General features: G+C 39.1%; 3 protein-coding genes across 4 annotated transcripts in view; 2 read left to right on the forward strand and 1 right to left on the reverse strand.

Annotated features, from left to right (window-relative positions):
- The window catches only part of LOC121949897 (uncharacterized), a 16,826-nt gene extending 11,709 nt beyond the window's left edge, over positions 1 to 5,117 (reverse strand). For both annotated transcript variants that reach the window (XM_042495731.2, XM_088079937.1), the window contains exons 1-4: positions 4,938 to 5,117; positions 762 to 923; positions 218 to 324; positions 15 to 123 (exon numbers count right to left, since the gene is read on the reverse strand). In XM_042495731.2, the coding sequence (XP_042351665.2) occupies positions 15 to 123; positions 218 to 324; positions 762 to 923; positions 4,938 to 5,007 (448 nt within the window). In that variant the 5' untranslated portion in view covers positions 5,008 to 5,117. The remainder of the gene's footprint in view (positions 1 to 14; positions 124 to 217; positions 325 to 761; positions 924 to 4,937) is intronic.
- A 3,541-nt stretch (positions 5,118 to 8,658) lies between these two features.
- On the forward strand, positions 8,659 to 12,722 carry LOC121938787 (uncharacterized). Its single transcript, XM_042481955.2, has 8 exons — positions 8,659 to 10,495; positions 10,999 to 11,183; positions 11,288 to 11,385; positions 11,470 to 11,630; positions 11,719 to 11,911; positions 12,074 to 12,221; positions 12,298 to 12,373; positions 12,454 to 12,722. The coding sequence occupies exons 1-8, from the start codon at positions 8,659 to 8,661 to the stop codon at positions 12,543 to 12,545; spliced, it is 2,790 nt and encodes a 929-aa protein (XP_042337889.2). The 3' UTR covers positions 12,546 to 12,722.
- A 2,953-nt stretch (positions 12,723 to 15,675) lies between these two features.
- LOC121965558 (zona pellucida sperm-binding protein 4-like) lies at positions 15,676 to 19,714 on the forward strand. Its single transcript, XM_088079953.1, has 8 exons — positions 15,676 to 17,583; positions 17,685 to 17,869; positions 17,957 to 18,054; positions 18,139 to 18,299; positions 18,388 to 18,580; positions 18,964 to 19,111; positions 19,188 to 19,263; positions 19,344 to 19,714. The coding sequence occupies exons 1-8, from the start codon at positions 16,764 to 16,766 to the stop codon at positions 19,433 to 19,435; spliced, it is 1,773 nt and encodes a 590-aa protein (XP_087936079.1). The 5' UTR covers positions 15,676 to 16,763; the 3' UTR covers positions 19,436 to 19,714.
- Positions 19,715 to 19,896: the final 182 nt, after the last annotated feature.

The raw sequence follows: 19,896 nt of genomic DNA on the forward strand, positions 1-19,896 counted from the left end.
CCTATAACCTGTACCTGAATGTGGTTTAATGATGTTCAGTTCAGAGTAGAGCTCTTTCACAACCTCTGACCTGACTTCAAACGGACGCTCCGTCACATGGCTCTTCCATTTTCTGAAACCAAACTGACACAAACAAACCAAATACTGAGTTTTCATCATCGTGCACTCAAACCAAATTTGATTTACAAAAGGAAACATTTGCCTTTAGACCTCTTACCCTGTAGTTGTTGACCAGTTTGTTGGCTTCCACTTCGTTCTCTGCTCTGATGGTTCTCTTGCTTTGGATCTCCTCCCAGTTATCTTCACAGACATGATGGCTTGGACCTAAATGGACGAACATCAAAATGACAAGTTAATGCAACCCAGGTTTTTTTATATAGCAAATTTCAGACACAATTTAAAGTGCTTTAATAAGCAAGCATTTAAAACAAAACAGAAAATAAGACCATTTTTAAAAAAAAGTCAAACAAAAACAAGCATTAACTGTAGATTTCAAAGATTTAAGAGGCACAGAAGTACAACAATAAAACATCTATAAGCGACATTGGAAAAGCAGACATAACATACAAGTTTTGGGGCAGACTTTAAGTGTTTAAAGCAGAATTTAGGTGCATTATTACTGAAGGCAGCTTCCCCGTGTTTGGTCTGACCCTGAGGACAGTGAGCAAACCTGAACCAGATAATCTAAGAACTTTGGATTGCTTGAAACAGAGCAGTTGATAAACAAGTCTAAATAAGTTGGTAACCAAACCAGCACTCACATGCATGTGCAGGCATGCATTTGGTTGTGCACAGTGCAGGATGTGTGGAGTGATGAGAAGATGGAGTGTCTGTTGAATTAGTTTGTGGACCTCCGCACAGTCGGTCATGGATCTCTTCATGATTGTGACCGGCTGCCTGTGGATCATGATCCCACAGAAGATCTGCAACACCAAGAAAGACAAAATTATTATGATACTTAAGTCACAATACAGTTTTAATGCGATCTTAAATGTTTTATGGTATACTGAGTATTGCAAAAATATATATTGCAATATATTGTGATTTATTTTTCATTTTATTTATCAACTTTTTCTATGGTTAATTTTGCCAGGCTCCGTTTTAGCAAATAAGTAAAAGCTGTTCATCTCACTTTTCTCATTTTAACTGCAGCAAAAAATTTCTTTATAATTTTTTATTCTTCTAGTAATGAAATTACTATAATGTCTGTCATTATTCTAGTAGGCTACCACGCATTTAATTTGCATTTGTAGTATTAAGAATTCATTTAATTAAAAATAAAAATCAAGCAATCATCGATGCATGGGTGCATCGATGATTGCAACTAATTGTGATGTTAAATACTCCTGCTCATACATGCATGTTAACCTCAGATCTAAGGAAAGCACATTTTGAGGGGAAGGGGACATAAGGTCAGATGCCAGAACCATATTTAACGCAGGGGTTGTAGCGACTGCAGGAAAAAAATAAAAGTAGCTGAGGCTGGGCCCGGTCTATTGTCTGACATGTCAACAAAAAAGATTTGCCGAGATCCCCCCCCCCCAAAAAAATAATTTTATTCATGAAAAGGAATCAACTTATTGTAGTGTGCACAAACTTAGAATCAGCAATCAAAAGAAAGTTCAGTCAGCAAAAACAAACAAAAAAAAAAAATACAGCTACCCACTTCTCCCTCTCTCCTGTCAACCCGACACAGGTGAAAAGCAGATACTAATAGAGTATGAATGTCACCACCCATAATGATGTGACCCAACTCCCCCAATAACCATAATCATGAAACTAATTAATAATAATATCCCAAAAACATGGAACAATACCAAAATGTTAACAATCCCAAATAAATATTTATGTTACAAAATTCTCTCCTTTCTAAATTAATGTATTAATAGTTGAAAGTCACACCTCTCCCACCTTAAGCGACAGTCATACCCCTCCACCAGTAAGCCACATTTACAAGAAAGATAATAAGACCTCCCTGCCACACTGCAATAATGAATAAAACAAGCCTTTGTCTTGAGAACAACGTCCACGAGCGCTGACTTGCCCGTCTGTGTCAGTTACACACTGTATCTGCACTCCAGCTCTTTCCTTACAGTGCAGTCACAAAGGCTGAGTCACACTACCGCCCAGAACCACACCAATATTTTCTTTTTTCTAAATGATCAACTTTTGACCCCAATTTAGCTCCACACACACACACTGCTTTCAAAATCATCACCCCTCCAAACCCCCAACCACTACTTCAGCTACAGACACATCACATGCACAGCACTCACAACAGCACATGACATTGCCATCATTTGCATTGTCTCCTCCGCCATGGCAGCCATAAATGCATCCCCACACTGACTGTGTACAGTAGCTATACGTCCACACACACGTATGCAAACAATCAATGCGTTCGTGCTATGTGTGTATTTGTGTAGATGTTAAGAGCTTACGTGTAAATGTCTTGAGCTATATTTATAGCACACTGTAAAAACTATCTTCTAGTCAAGGGCAAAAAGCCTTTCTATCTGTCTTTGGACTGATTAGTGCTCCTACTACTCCGACAGCCTGACAAAAGCTGGATTTGTTCTGCAGGGAAACCAGAGGCATGACTGCAATTAAGTGAGGGGTAAAAAAAAAACAGCCTTCGTTCATTCATTTCCAGGGTTTTTCTCGTACAAGATACAGCCTTGATTTGATGAGTGAATAAATACCATCTAACATCATGAGACAAGCAAACAGAAGAATTGTGACTTCTCCTTTTAAGCTTCTCAAAATCTTCACACACTTTAGATAGTCTTGTTTTGCTTCCTCTTTCTGTTTTGGTGTTTGCTTCCTAAAGCACAAATATTAAAAAAAAAAAACACCAGTGTTAGTGATTGTGCACTGACAGCGGAGATCCTCTGTAGCCTCAGTTTAAATCTCTACTTTTGTCCGCAAGTGTAGAAGTGGAAGACCTTTTAAGGTTCACAATGAATTAACAGGGATTTAAAATAAAAAGTCAAGATTGACTTTTTTTCTAACAGTTAATCACTTTCTCATAAAGGAAGCTGTGTAGACATCAGCCATAGGCTTCATCAGTAGAATTGATCATTTAAGACTGTTTTTTGGTTATTACTGCTAAATAATGACAGGGAGGACATATTTCACAATCTTACACTTGGTAATTGACGTATATAGATCTAGATTCCTCCAGATTTGGCAGTTTTTGTGACCTTTATCTGACATGGTGTGACAGAAAAGTCTGAACTTTAGCTTCAACTATTCCATTAATCACTCAGTTCGAGTTTTTGGTAGATTACCAAGCAGAAATCCACCTTAAGGATACTACCTTGGGTGTTATTTCAGAACTTATTTGTCTCTGCTATATTTCTTTTTTTGCCAGTTAAAATATTTTTAGGAACTTTAAACACATCAAGAACCACTTTCTCACTCTATTGACATGTTCAGGTAAAACGGGACAGTCATGTCAAACAACAACAAACAATGATGCTTGTTTGTAAATTATTTTATTTTAGCTGCAGCACTCTTATTACCAAAAAAAAAGAGAGAACGTTATCAAGCCACATGGCTTCTCTTGCACGTTCTGGGACCAGTGATTTTTTTTAATTTTTTTTTTTTTTTATTACTCTTTGCTCCGCCCATCCTGAGACCTCAGACCAATCAAAATGATGGTTTTGTGATTTTTAGCAACAATACAATAACATGTTTAGAGATTAGCTGCTAATATTTAAAGAGCCCAAAATGTAAAAACTTCTAATGAGGTCCATGCTAAGCTCCAATGTCCTCAAATCCGAGTACCAGCCTACCTGATTCAACTCACTATTCTGATAATCAGTTAATTATTTTCACCATTCATCAAGAAAACATGTCAACCCCCAACCACAACCCTGGTTACAGCTTCTCCAGTGAGATGATTTGTAGCTTATCACTGTTTTATATTATTGTAAAAGTGATATATTTGGGATTTGGACTGTTAGTTGGGACAAAGAAGCAATCTGAAGAAGCCACCTTGGAATATGGGAAACTATGGTTGTCTATTTTACACTATTTTCTGACATTTTATAAATTCATTAAGAAAAAAATTCATCCCAATAAAAATAATCATCAGCTGCAGTCTCAGTTTGGACAGCTACAGTCTGTCTCATAGCAGCAAACAAAACCAGTTTGCCTGTGTCCCCTTAAACATTTCTGTGCACTTTTAACCATTTGAAACCTGTTGCCTTTGCCTTTAAAAAGTATTTAAATGATTAAAACCCGAGCAGACTGGTTTGCTTTATTTTGAAACAGGCAATGAGCAATTCAGCAACACATGTCCTGCAAATTGTACAAAATTAGTAAAGGGTGACAAGAAAAAAAAATGACCTGAAAAAGGAAAGGAAAAGACAATTATTAAAACAACCACAAAAAACAACATATGAAACAGAAATCCAGAAAAACTAATTTGTAATTATTATAAATATCTATTTAAAACTATATTATAGAGAGAAAGAGAAAAAAAACACATTGTTCTATTGCTTTTTTTCAGCCCATTCCCTTGTTTGTTTTTGTCTTTTTTTGCAAATTTTCTGGTAATTTTCACTTGTTTCTTGACAATATTTCGATACATTTCTTGTGAAGTTACCTATTGTGTCCTTAAAAGGAATCGGACCAGGTTTCAAAGGGTTAACATAGACATTTTAGCACCGATGAGCGGTACTGGCGCGCGCACGCAGAGGGAACTACGTCGTAATCAATACAACGTGACTGTCCGATAAGCAACATCCCTCTCCTGAGCTGACCCTGTTTACTCTGTCACTCACATGATGATAGCCTGTGGAAATACCTGCATGGTGTGCTGACAGATTAAAAATGGAGAACACGAGCTGTAAAGGACACGGCGTGCTTGTTACATACAAATAAAGTTTTTTTTCATTACCACGAGCTAAATATGTGCTTCAACCGCTCACCTTGTGTGTGTTCAGCCGGCCTCCTCCTCCGGCTGCTCGTGTCCGAGCTGTGTATGGACGACAGAGACATGTCCGCCGGTAAAAACACCTCACCGTTGGGTTTTAACGCACTTCATCTCCGTGAAGCAGTGAATGGACGCAGCTGTCGCTCCGCTCCTGCGAGGAGGTCGCACTGATTCACGGAGGATTGGACGCTTGGAATTGTGGGAAATGTAGGCTAACGTGAGTGGGCTCGTTAAAGGGAAAATCCAACATAAAATGTAGTAAACTGAGCGGTTAGAAACGACTAAAGTATAGCATTACAATGCTGCATTTGCTCAAGCAGGCATACTGCAGGCTATGTAAGTAAGGAAGTAAAGAAGTAGCCTAGGTAAAGTTAATTTATATAGGACCTTTAACAGAAAGAAATCACAAAGTTAAAGTGTTAAAGAAAAAAGTTAGATTTCAAGTATAAAGTCATAATATTATGAGAATAAAGTTGTAATTTTTTGAGAGAAAAAAGTCTGTTGACCTGTGCTTTTGCCTGTTTTATAGTTTGCTGGCAGTAGGTTTATTTCCGTAATATAATATCCCCTTTCTCGTAAAATTACTTTTTTCTCCTGTAAAATTACGACTTTGTTCTTGTAATATTATGACTTAATTCTCATCAAATACTGACTTTATCTTGTTAAATTACAACTTCATTATTTAGGACTTTAATTTTTGTAATGTTATGACTTTTTGTCATTGGTCTAATAATAGAACTTTATTTAAAAAAAACTCTTAATGTGGTCCTGACACTCTGTTATAGAAAACATACACAATAAAGCAAAATAAAAATACAAAATAAAAGAGCAGTGATAAACACCACAGAACTGACAAGTAAAAAAAAAAAACACAGCAACAACAAGCCAGATGAGGGCAGAGACACAGATATAACAAGGAGTAAAACATGAAGTTAATAAATAAAGTGGATGGTGCATTCTAACAAAAAACTTGTCTAAATAAAAATGTTTTCAGCTGCCTCATAAAGTTATGACATTATTGGAGGGATCGCAGCTATATGGGGAGAGCATTCCATAATTTGGGTGCAACAGCTTAGGGGGTCTGAGGGACCGCCAGTGACTGTTGTTGTGATGACCTAAGTGGCTGATAAGGCGTATATGCGAGGAGGTCAATGATGTACTATGGTGTTTGACCGTGCAAGGCTCTAAAAGTCAGCACAAGTATTTTAAAATGTATGCGGACTCTAATGGGAAGCCAGTGAGGAGAGAACAAAATAGGTACACTGTGTTATCTCTTGATGTTTCTTGTTAAAAGCTGGGCAGCTGCATTTTGGATAGTTTGGAGACAGTTCAAAGAGGTTTGATTTTACTACTTATGTCAGCTTACAACTGAATTTCCATTTTATGTTGCTTTAAATCTACCTCACTACTAAGTTTCATAATTACAACACTGTCATATCTATTTTGATGTAGCACAGCAAAATGTACTATTTTACATGCTCGTGTCTATGTATTAAAGTACAGCACTTTTGGAAAGACCTAGGCTATGTGATAATATGTACTCAATTACAAGCATCTCCTCTCCATTAGAGCCGGAGTTATGACTTGGACAACTCACTGGTCTAAATTTTAGTAGAACTTCTGTTTTAAGATACATTAAGATTGCACTTGTTGCAAGAAAAATTTATAGTTCTAACATGGAAATCAGATTGCCCTCTAACTTTGTCAAAATGTGTTTGAGAAATTAATAAATGTATACCATTGGTGAAAATCATGCACATCATACTCTGAGAAGCAGATATGATCAGTTTATGAAGATATAGCAAACCAATATTGACTATATGGACTATACTAACTCTGCAATTTATTGACCCAGACTTAAAGTAGACTCAGTGAATAAATAAATACAGTAATTTTCACTTCAAGTTATCATGTGCCTGCTACTCAAATCTTGAATATGACAATTTTAGAGCAGTTTGAAACATCTTTTTTTTTATTACAATCCACTAGAGCATAGTCATTCAGTTCATGTGTTGAGAGTAGATTTACCGCCATCTTCTGTTTAGGAGAGGTATGAAAGGAGGGTCTTTCCCTGTTGGGCTTCTTCCCACATCTTCCACTATATGTTACGAATATCCCATTTCTACATTAATACACAGATAAAGAGCAAAAAACATCAGTATTGTACAGTCATCAAAATACTAATAAACTACAAAATCTAACAAGGAATTTTGACAAGTACCTGCTACTGCTGCCCAGTATTACAAGTATATGTAGTGATGGTATCAATAGCAGTAGCCATATCACTTATGTACATTGGCCACATTCTGTGTGTGTCTCACTACATTTCCTACATACTATATGGCCTGGACTGCTTATTATAGGTACTGCATACTTTAGGTACTACATATTGCAGGTAATAATAACTACAAGTACTGCATAAGACATTCATTCCGCGTGTTTAGATGTATTTTTTGTGAATGTGGCGGCAACACTGCAGGAGGAGTATAGCACACCTATATATTGCACACCTGTAGTTTGCATTGCAGGTACCCTAAATAAGAAGAAGTATGAGGAATATTATATAGTGTAACTGCCGTTTGGACTGCAGACACCCTAAAAAAAACAAATAGGCCTATTCATTTCATTTCAATGGTGTTATCGAAAATTGAGAATTGTTTAAACTGTTTGCAGGTGACGTGGATAAAACACACTTGTGTGTAGTTCTCTCTACTTAAGTAATATTTATTCAAGTTAAAGAGTTTCTTCTCTAGTCTGTTTATCAAATATTTTTTTCACATCTGATTTAAGGTTACTTTATTAAACCAGTTAGAGTTGTAGAGTTGTTGACTTCTGTTGGCAGGCCTCCCTAAATTGACCACTATAATATTATCCACTATGATACACTATAATATACAAGTTTATAGCATGTGACTGAAATGGTCCTAAAATGTAACTGCTTGTCTGAGCTATGGCAGTTACGAATACTTGGAACTACAAGAACTCTGTATTGTCACTCACCTGTGTTTTTTTCATTACGCTCCTCATTGTTGATAGTGAAGACAATGTCTAGTAAGCTGAAAGAAGGCTCAATTATGTTCTTATTTACAGTGACATAACCCAAGAAAAGCCATCTTTACCGCAAATGTCACATTCTGTTACAACAATAAAGTTGACCCACAGTTTAGCATAGTATTGCAAAACTTGATTCCTACAGGGATCTACATTTTCCCTGTCTGGTCTTTACTTCATTCTCAGTGTCATCTAAACCTTTGAATGCTTAGTCATAGATATAAGACAAACTGCTAACTAAACCAAGTCAGTTTCATCCAATGAATTGTGCACTAGCAAAATAAACATTTGGTGACAAATAAAGCTTGTGGTCACAAAGACTTTTGAAAAGGTTTTTGTGACCTTAATAGTCAATAAACAATTTAATGTCAAACTGTCAACCACCTCAGTGGCCTGATTTAACAGGGCATGTGTTTAATCCACTTGTCCCACCCATGCAACTGATCTTGTGAATTTCCAAAAAGGGTTATCCAATCATCTATCTGAACAATAAAAAAAAAACATTACATGTACACCCTGAAGCTTTTAGTTGGCTATTGAGAAGATAGGAAGTTGTGATTGGTGGTTATTTTGCCTCAGAGGTGGAGTTCAGGCTTAGTCACGTATAAATATCGCATGCATAAGTTGTTCACTTGGGGATGTCCTGGTCAAACTCCTGTGAAACCATGGCAAAGTGTTGGAAGGTCACCTCTTTGGTGGCACTAGCACTGCTAGGCTGCTTAGTTGGTACAGAGGTAGAAGCTCAGGACTGGTCTGCACCATCGATGACGAAGGGCGCTCCACCTCCTCAGCCATCACAGGCTCGTCAACCTCCATCCCCGCCGAAGATTCAGGTTTTCCCACCACAGCCTCAGGTGTACAATCCAAGACCACAGGTTTCTCAACCACAGCCTCAGCATTCTCAAGCTCCAAAGATCCAACCTCGACCACAGCCTCAGGTGTATAATCCAAGACCACAGGTTTTGCCTCCACAGCCTGAATATTCTCAAGATAAGGTCCAACCTGCACCACAGCCTCAGGTGTATAATCCAAGGCCACAGGTTTCGCCTCCACAACCTGACTATTCTCAAGATAAGGTCCGACCTGCACCACAGCCTCAGGTGTACAATCCAAGACCACAGGTTTCGCCTCCACAACCTGACTATTCTCAAGATAAGGCCCGACCTGCACCACAGCCTCAGGTGTACAATCCAAGACCACAGGTTTTGCCTCCACAACCTGACTATTCTCAAGATAAGGCCCGACCTGCACCACAGCCTCAGGTTTATAATCCAAGACCACAGGTTTCTCAACCACAGCCTCAGCATTCTCAAGGCCCAAAGATCCAACATCAACCACAGCCTCAAGTGTACAACCCAAGACCACAGGTTTCGCCTCCACAACCTGACTACTCTCAAGATAAGGTCAGACCAGCACCGCAGCCTCAAGTGTACAATCCAAGACCACAGGTTTCGCCTCCACAACCTGACTATTCTAAAGATAAGGGCCGACCTGCACCACAGCCTCAAGTGTATAATCCAAGACCACAGGTTTCGCCTCCACAGCCTCACTTTTCTCAAGATAAGGCCCGACCTGCACCACAGCCTCAGGTGTATAATCCAAGACCACAGGTTTCTCAACCACAGCCTCAGCATTCTCAAGCTCCAAAGGTCCAACATCAACCACAGCCTCAGGTGTACAATCCAAGACCACAGGTTTCGCCTCCACAACCTGACTATTCTAAAGATAAGGTCCAACCTCAACCACAGCCTCAGGTGTACAATCCAAGACCACAGGTTTCTCAACCACAGCCTCAGCATTCTCAAGCTCCAAAGGTCCAACCTCAACCACAGCCTCAGGTGTACAATCCAAGACCACAGGTTTCGCCTCCACAACCTGACTATTCTAAAGATAAGGTCCAACCTCAACCACAGCCTCAGGTGTACAATCCAAGACCACAGGTTTCTCAACCACAGCCCCAGGTGTATAATCCAAGACCACAGGTTTCTCAACCACAGCCCCAGGTGTATAATCCAAGACCACAGGTTTCTCAACCACAGCCCCAGGTGTATAATCCAAGACCACAAGTTTTCTCACAACAGCGTCAATATTCTCAAGCTTCAAAGCAGTTTCTTAGTCCACGAGCATATCCGGATTTTAAGTCTCATCAAGATCCACAAGCTCCTGATCAGCAACCAGATCAACCTTATGAACCATATCAGCCACAGCAATCATATGAACCATATCAGCCACAGCCACCACAGAAATCATATGAACCATATCAACCACAGCCACCGCAGAAATCATATGAACCACAGCCACCGCAGAAACCATATCAGCCGAAGCAAACTCATCAACCTTCATCACAACATGCTTCTTCCAAACACCAGCAACCTCCTCTCCAGAGTTGTGAGGTGGCAGATAGCCAGAAAGTCCCATGTGGTGGTTCTGGTATCTCTGCTGCTGCATGTGAAGCGATTAGTTGCTGCTTTGATGGACGGCAGTGCTACTTTGGAAAAGCAGGTAGGTTTCTGACAAGACTTGCTCGTCTTCAAATACCAATAGAGTTGTATTTGTGGTTGTATTGAGTAAGTTCTGCACTGTGTCATAAGTGGATGACTTAAGTAGTAAATGATAGATAGAAAATACAATAGTAAAAAGTTTGTCCTACATTCAACTTATGATGCCGTAATTGGGTTAAGCTTTTACAATTTTTCCCACACTTAAGCCCTTTGGTACATCTGATAATGTGCTCATAATGTTACAGTGACTCTATTAATGATGTCAAGGTCTCACCTGATTTGTCATCCTTCAGCATAGACATTAAAGATAACTGGGTGATTAATCTTGATAACTTTGGTGATCCCCTTACTTTTCTTCTAGCAGCATCAAGTCAGAATTTAATATTGTCCCATTCCTGCAAGCTTTCATTCCCCTAAGCTTTACATGTTCTTCAATTGTTGCTAATTACCAATTGTAGCTTGGCTGTACCCTAAGTAAACCTTTGTCTGTTTGTGTACCACCAGTGACTGTCCAGTGCACCAAGGATGCCCAGTTCATTGTTGTGGTTGCCAGAGATGCCACGCTACCCAACATCGACCTTGAGTCAATCTCACTGTTGGGACAAGGTCAAGACTGCATGCATGTTGACTCTAATTCAGAGTTTGCCATCTACCAATTTCCTGTTACTTCCTGTGGCTCTACTGTAATGGTGAGAACTTGATATTTTTTCTACTTCTCATCCAATAAAGACAACTTTAAATAAGGCCTATGCGTGTTTTTACCCCACGATGCCAATTTTGTGTCTTTCTATAGGAGGAGCCTGGTGTTATAATCTATGAGAACAGGATGACTTCCTCATATGAAGTTGGAGTTGGACCTCTTGGAGCCATTACCAGGGACAGTTACTATGAGTAGGTGATACTTTTTTAAATATGTTTCTAGTGTCAAAATAAAACATCTGATCAAGGAACATAATGGTGGTTTTCTCTTTACAGATTGCTCTTCCAGTGTAGGTACATCGGCACTTCTGTTGAAACTGTAGTTGTAGAAGTATTGCCGTTACAAGATCCTCCTCTACCAGTTGCTGCGTATGGACCGATAAGTGTACACATGAGGTTGGCTAATGGACAATGCAATACAAAGGGTTGCAATGAAGGTAAGTGTATGTCAGCCTGGCAGCATTTTTGTGTCTGTAGATCACTTTTTATACCAGCTGTCATACTAACTGGTCTCCGCTCTCACAGTGGATGTGGCCTATAACTCTTTCTACACGGAGGCAGACTATCCTGTGACCAAAGTACTGAGGGACCCTGTGTACGTGGAGGTTCAACTCCTTGACAAGACAGATCCCAGCCTTGTCCTGACTCTTGGTCGCTGTTGGACCACTACAAGCCCCAACCCTCACAGTCTGCCACAGTGGGACATTTTGACAGACGGGTAACTAAAACACCAGTTTACACTGTCCTGTTTCTGACATGTTAACAGTTTTTAGATTTATACACATTAGGAATGGTGAAGAGAGAAATTATTGCTATTAAACGCCGTTAATACAGCTTAATTTCAGTGTCATTGCTTTAACGTAATTTGCTCTCAACCCAGGTGTCCATACAGGGATGATCGTTACTTGTCCTCACTGGTTCCAGTTGGTTCCTCCTCTGGTCTGGACTTCCCTAGTCACTATAGGCGTTTCATTTTCAAAATGTTTGCCTTCGTGGACCCCAATTCAATGGAACCACTGAGGGAACAGGTAAACAAATATATTAACTGAATATAAACTGCAGCAACTTTTTGTTTTGCTCTGCTAACACTGCTTTCTTGTTAAGGTGTACATTCACTGCAGTACAGCTGTGTGCTCTGCTGCATCGGGCCACTCCTGTGAACCATCATGCTACAGAAAAAGTAAGGCATTCATTTATAATCTGCAGAATTCAGGAGTAATATGAAGTTAAATCTGACCACCTTTGTATGTCTGTCTGTAGAGAGAGCTGCCGAGGCTGCGGAGCAGACGAAGGCTGAGCCGAAGGTTGTGGCTTCTGTGGGACCAGTTATCATGAATGGCCCAAAGCAGTGAACAGCACAGTGTCAAGCTAAAGAATTTGGCCTAAGGCAATTAGTAAAAGATTCGGAACATAAACATGGCTCAGTTATTACTAATGTGAATTGAAAATTACCATGTATGTATTTGCAATGTTTGCAAAAGACCAAGAAGTTAAAATTGTACTGCAAGGAAGATCCCCAAATAACTGTAACCAAGTTTGTATTCAATAAAACTGTCTTTAAATGCTTTCCATCTTATTTGGCACACCTTAATAATCTCTGCAATACAATATAAATACTCTTAATTACATAAAAGGCTAATTGAGATTTTTTTTTTTACACTATGTCATTAAAGAGTCAATTTTACTGAATACAACCTTACTTTTTAAGGTTGTATTCAGTAAAATTGGTTGGTAGTGGTGACAATGGATTCAGTTATGTTGAAAAGTTGCTATTGTTTTGTCAGACCTCATTTACATACAGTTGAACAATATAATTAATTTCAGCACAACTTACCAGAGCATCAAAACAACAATAATCAACCCCTGTCTGACACAGGTCAGCAAAAAAAAAGAAAAATAATTTCATTCATTTTTAATCTTCACAAAGATACTATCTATACAATTTGATTGGATTGCACTGGAGTACCTCATTATTCATAAATTTGGGTTCTTTAAAATTGTAAGAAAATTAATTTGAAAATATCGTATAAAAAGAGGTTAGTAAGTAGTTATTTATACTCACAGGAGACAACAAATGGGTTGAAATGTAACTTGACAAATTAATCTTTTTTTTTCTTGAATCAGTGGCATTCTAATAAATGGTCTCTGTGGATAGGCTGAAGGATTTGTTTTTTCATTACATGACTACTGCCACCATCTGCCCGTGCTGCTTAGTGTAGGGACACAGTAGTTTGAAGCTGAGCTATGTGGGAATGTTGTGAATTGTATTTGACAATGAACTTTCTCAAATGGGTCAAAACTCTAAAGCTATAATTTGATTTACTAAATGCTTTCCCACTGATTGTTTCTAATCAGACATTCTCTATGTCCCCCACATAAATGGAAATTCACTGACATTTTATTATACTTTGGTGATGCAGACTTTAAAGTTGAGATTGTTGTGACGTTGAAGCGTAACGTCAGCAAGGAAACTGTAAATCAGGGATACTCAATGTACTTTGCCTTGGGGGCACTTTTGCAAAATGACAGGAGGTCAGGGGCCAGTTAATAAACAAACATTAATATTAATTGTCAGATACAATGAATGAACAAGGCAAATCCAGTCGCTGCAGCCCCACGTAGGTCAGGTGTATGCAGGGGCATATTTTGATATGAGGACATTCGGGGCTTGACCTCTTTGAGAGTTTGGGGATCCCTCCCCAGATGTTTTTTTTTATTTTGTTTTTTGTACCAAAAAAAAATCGCAGTTTCTCATTCACTGTGAATGAGAAAATTGTCGGTGGGCCACCCAGCACCCTATCTGGCCCACGGGCCGTAAGTTGAGTATCACAGCTGTAGATTGAGGACACTGTGTCCTTTCCCTCTCAGAACTTTGAAAAACAATATCTTTTAGCTAATTCAGTTTTGTATCCAATCATATTGGTATTCGGATGCAGAGGGGGATTTAGAGGGGCCTATGTTTGTGTGTGATTTATTATTATTTTCCCTGAGAGATATCTCTTACTATACTTATATCTCTTGTAGTGGAGCATCAGGACAAGGCAGGGCAGGTTTTTTTTTTAATGTATAGAGAAGTTGACATGCTTTGTTAAATGTTTTGAGTGAGGTTTGCCATCGTGTGAGGACTGCACTGTGTTATTATGACTGGTATTATGATAGCAATCACCACAAACATTCTTTCATTCATTCATGTTTGGTTTATTTGCTCATTTCAGTGTATAATTTCCAAAAGAATAACAAAAACCGATTTTACACTTTTTTCTTATAACACTTCTACAGATTCCATGAACAAACAGGAGCAGGAGGAAGAAAATCTTAAAATACCTTCCCCTTTCTCACTAATAACAAAAGCTGCTGTAAATACAGAAACAAATGGCCAACTTTTCTATATTTACCATTCATTTTCACAAATCATATTCAAGTTAGCAGTAACAACAGAAACAATCAATTACAGTCCTCTTAACATTACTGTTGCTCAAAAAGTTCATAATGTCCCATTATTTATACCTCACTTTAAAATTGAATGAGCTGAGCTTCTCTGCTTTTTTCTCCACCTACACATAAAAGATCCGTACAAAAATTGGCCAAATAAAGTTACACATAAGTAGGGAAGTTTATAGTTTTGGCAACATTTAGAAGGTTCATTTGTAAGTTTGTTGTTTATAAGCTTGCAAGCTAGAAATATTTGCTATTATGATTACCAGATACTCAGTTGCGTTCTTTCAGACTTTTGGGAAGACTAAACTAAGTATCTGTTTAAGACCCATTTAAGTTGCCTCCATCAGTTAGTCTGTGTTTGGTTTTTCTTTTTTGGTTTATTATTGAGATGATTGTGGTTATTTGGGGGTTTTTTTGTTTGCTTTTTGGGTTTTAGTTTACTGTGTTTTCCCCTCCTGCGTTCCTGTGTTGCCTTTCCCTCATTGACCCCTCTACACACCTGTCCTGCATCAGCCTCATTAGACCCTCTCTGCTCCTCAGTTTCTTGGAGCCAGTCGTCTCCCTGCCTGTTCTTCTGTCTCGTCACCCTGTTCTCCCCTCAGCTGAGCTTGTCCGTCTTTTTCTCCACCTGCACTTAATTGACTCGTAAGTCTAGTTTGTATTTAGGTCCTGTTTTTCAGTTCAGTTCAGTCTCTGTTGGATCCTTGATTTGTTCTTGTGATGTTCAGTTGTCCCTTGCATAAAAAGTGATCTTTTTGAGTGACCTGCTGTCTCCTGCATTTTGGCCCACCTGCTCCAAATCTCATAACAATGTGTGTGGTTGTAAAAAAAAAAACAAAAAAACAACAACACATTATGCACTCACAACCTATGAAATTGTGATAAAAACTGGTGGTGAATATCATTAAAATAGCATGGGTCTAGTGGGAAGTAGGTTTTCACATTCATTCGATAAATGAACTCAGCTGCAAATATTTACAATTCATCACATTGCAATATTTTTAGATATTTTTTTCTTTTTATTTCAATAAAAAAGGGAGATCATCAGGTGCAATGTTACTTACACTGTACATATTTTTTATCACTGACAAAACCACACAGACAAATAAACTATATTTTTAAAAAAACAACAACATGCAGATAAATACATAAACAAATGAACCAGGCCCCATAAACAAAGTTTTAAAAAAAAGTATTTACAGTAGCACTGAGTGATATAACCAAGCAGCTGTGTCACAGCACTTTTTAGGATTTTGGCACTATCACTGAGAACCTCTTCAAATGACTGGTTTGGGTGTTTTACATAAGTCAATAGCAGCCCATTGCACGCATCACCGCCAGGAGCACAGATATTATTAAAAAATGCTAATGTCATCTTGTGTATAATAATATAATACACCATTGTAATTATTACCCAGTGCCATTGTCAGTTGACAGTTCTTAAAAGACCTTTACATTTTTTATCTCCATAGATCATTTTGGAACTACTAAACTCTTTCTACATTTACAGATGTTTTTTGGTTGGCATGAACCTTTGCAGCAAGTATAAGTGGATCAAAGCATCAATAGCAACATGGTCATGTCTAAATAATGTGCGTGAATATACTCATATTCAATAGGCTACATATCAGCAAGGCAAAAATATAGACAGACTTTGGTTGTGCTGTAGTGCATACTATGGCAAACTTTGTCACAGATCTGCAGAAAAGATCAATATGTTCACCATTGTGTACTTGCAAAATAAATATTTGGTGACCAATAGAACTTGAGGCCACAAAGACCTTTAGAGGTTTTTGTGACCCAAAATGTTGGACTTGTCAATAAATACTTAAATGTCAAACTGTCTACCTCCTCAGTGGCTTGATCTGATAGGACACGTGTCCCACCCATACAACTGATCTTGTTAAGTTGCAAAAAGGCTTATCAAATCATCCACCTGAATAATATAAAAAAGTTTCATAACACAACCCTGAAGCTTTTAACTGGCTGTTGAAAAACTAGAAAGCTGTGATTGGTTGTTATTTGGCCTTAGAGGCGGGGTTTATAAAACAGCAAGCCTGATCACATATAAATGTGACAGGACAAATAAATTATCCACTTGGGGACGGTCTGGTACAGATTGCTGTGAAACCATGGCAAAGCGTTGGAGGGTCACCTCTTTGGTGGCATTAGCACTGCTAGGGTGCTTAGTGAGGCAAGAGGTAGAAGCTCAGGGCTCAATGTGGTCTGCACCGTCGATGACAAAGGGCGCGCCACAGGTCCAACAACCACCAAAGACTCAATATCCTCAACCGCCACAGGTCCAGCAACCACCAAAGACTCAATATCCGCAACCGCCGCAGGTCCAGCAACCGCCAAAGACTCAATATCCTCAACCCCCGCAGGTCCAGCAACCGCCAAAGACTCAATATCCTCAACCCCCGCAGGTCCAGCAACCGCCAAAGACTCAATATCCTCAACCGCCGCAAGTCCAGCAACCGCCAAAGACTCAATATCCTCAACCGCCGCAGGTCCAGCAACCGCCAAAGACTCAATATCCTCAACCGCCGCAGGTCCAGCAACCACCAAAGACTCAATATCCTCAACCGCCGCAGGTCTTTCAACCACCAAAGACTCAATATCCTCAACCGCCGCAGGTCCAGCAACCACCAAAGACTCAATATCCTCAACCACCACAGGTCCATCAACCAGGAGTCCAACCAGCTTCACCAAAGTATCCTCGATATCGTCAAGTATTCCATGATCAGGAGCAACAGGTGCCTCCACAACAGCACCAACAGGTCTCTACAGTGCCACAGAAATCATCAAGTGTTGGACAGCAGCCTACAGTCCAGAGTTGTGATGTGGCAGGACCTGTAAGAATACCATGTGGTAGTCCTGATATCTCTGCTGCTGGATGCGAAGCCATAAACTGCTGCTTTGATGGCCGACAGTGCTACTTTGGAAAGGCAGGTGAGTTTTTTTTTAAAAGACAGCCATGCAATTTACATTACTGGAGAATGCAAAAAAGGTGTTTTCTTTTAACCTATTAATGTTTGTTTATGTGCCACCAGTGACCGTCCAGTGCACCAAGGATGCCCAGTTCATTGTCGTGGTGGCCAGAGACGCAACGCTGCCCAACATTGACCTCGAGTCAATCTCACTTTTGGGACAAGGTCAAGGCTGTACACATGTTGACTCTAACTCAGAGTTTGCCATCTACCAATTTTCTGTTACTTCCTGTGACTCTGTTGTTATGGTAAGACCTTGTTTTTTTTTTTGTTTTCAACCATTAAAGAAACATTCAAACATTGTTATCCCATCCCAACGTTGTTCCTTTCTATAGGAGGAGCCTGGTGTTATAATCTATGAGAACAGGATGTCTTCCTCATATGAAGTTGGAGTTGGGCCTCTTGGAGCCATTACCCGGGACAGCCACTTTGAGTAGGTGATACTTTTTTAAATATGTTTCTAGTGTCAAAATAAAACATCTGATCAAGCAACATAATGACTGTTTTTTCTTTACAGAGTGCTCTTCCAGTGTAGGTACATCGGCACTTCTGTTGAAACTGTGGTTGTAGAAGTATTGCCATTGCAAAATCCTCCTCTACCAGTTGCTGCGTATGGACCGATAAGTGTACACCTGAGGTTGGCTAATGGACAATGCAATACAAAGGGTTGCAATGAAGGTAAGTGTATGTCAGCCTGGCAGCATTTTTGTGTCTGTAGATCACTTTTTATACCAGCTGTCATACTAACTGGTCTCCGCTCTCACAGTGGATGTGGCCTATAACTCTTTCTACACGGAGGCAGACTATCCTGTGACCAAAGTACTGAGGGACCCTGTGTACGTGGAGGTTCAACTCCTTGACAAGACAGATCCCAACCTTGTCCTGACTCTTGGTCGCTGTTGGACCACCACAAGCCCCAACCCTCACAGTCTGCCACAGTGGGACATTCTGACAGACGGGTAACTAAAACACCAGTTTACAATTTGTTTTAGATTGATGTCAGATGTAAGATTATAATCTGTCTGAACTATACATTGTTTTGTCAATAGTAATAAAATTCCCTTTAATCTGAACATTTTAGAGTTTTAAATTAAACTTATCAGTGCTCTCTGGTGAAAAAACTCTGTAATGGAGATACTGTTTCTAAACATATATAAAGCATTTCTGCAATTACTTTTTGGCCAACAGGTGCGGAAACAAAATGTTGCAGATAACTTAATATCAGCAGATAGTACTTGCTGTGTTGATATATCACCAAGTTGAAATGACTGACTGACAGTCACACTGTCTTTCTTATTCATTTTGATTTCTGTATCATTGATGTCATTTTCTTTTCACCCAGGTGTCCATACAGGGATGATCGTTACTTGTCCTCACTGGTTCCAGTTGGTTCCTCCTCTGGTCTGGACTTCCCTAGTCACTACAGGCGTTTCATTTTCAAAATGTTTACCTTTGTGGACCCCAATTCAATGGAACCAATGAAGGAACAGGTAATAAAAATATATCGACTAATTATAAACTGCTGCACTTTTTGTTTTGCTCTGCTAACACTGCTTTCTTGTTTAGGTGTACATTCACTGCAGTACAGCTGTGTGCACTGCTGCAGCGGGCCACTCCTGTGAACCATCATGCTACAGAAAAAGTAAGAGATGAATTTATAATCTGCAGAATTCAGGAGCAATATTCTCTTAAATCTGATCACCTTTGTATGTCTGTCTGTAGAGAGAGCTGCCGAGGCTGTGGAGCAGACAAATACTTCACCGAAGGTTGTGGCTTCTGTGGGACCAGTTATCATGACCCGCCTGGAGCAGTAAACAGCACAATGATGAGCTCAAGAATTTGGCTGAGAACATTAAGTAAAAGATTTGGAACATTGGCATGGTTCACAAGTGGTGTGAAATGAAACAGACATATATTAGGCCTATATGCAAAAAGACATAGTGTGCTTTAGGAAGAATAAAATTGATCCCGAGAGCATTGTTGTTGCATTCATATTAAATAAAAATAAATTGGCTTTTATGGGCTGTAAATACTTTTTGATTATTTTTATGCATAATATAGTCATCCATTTTTTAATGAATTGTTAGTAAGGTTCTAACAAACATAAACCATTGGAAGTAACATTTAGCTTATTATTACTCTTAAATAAAACATAATATTTATCTATTTCTAAGTGTTTATTGTAAACAATAAATTCCTAATTGTCTTCATGCCATTTCAGAATTAAGTCTTTCATTTTGTAAAACTGATCTCATAAAACTCATGACATCTTACC

Source organism: Plectropomus leopardus, chromosome 7 (assembly GCF_026936395.1).
Source record: "Plectropomus leopardus strain MGB_pleo_1.0 chromosome 7, ASM2693639v1, whole genome shotgun sequence".
NCBI classification, from domain to species: domain Eukaryota; kingdom Metazoa; phylum Chordata; class Actinopteri; order Perciformes; family Serranidae; genus Plectropomus; species Plectropomus leopardus.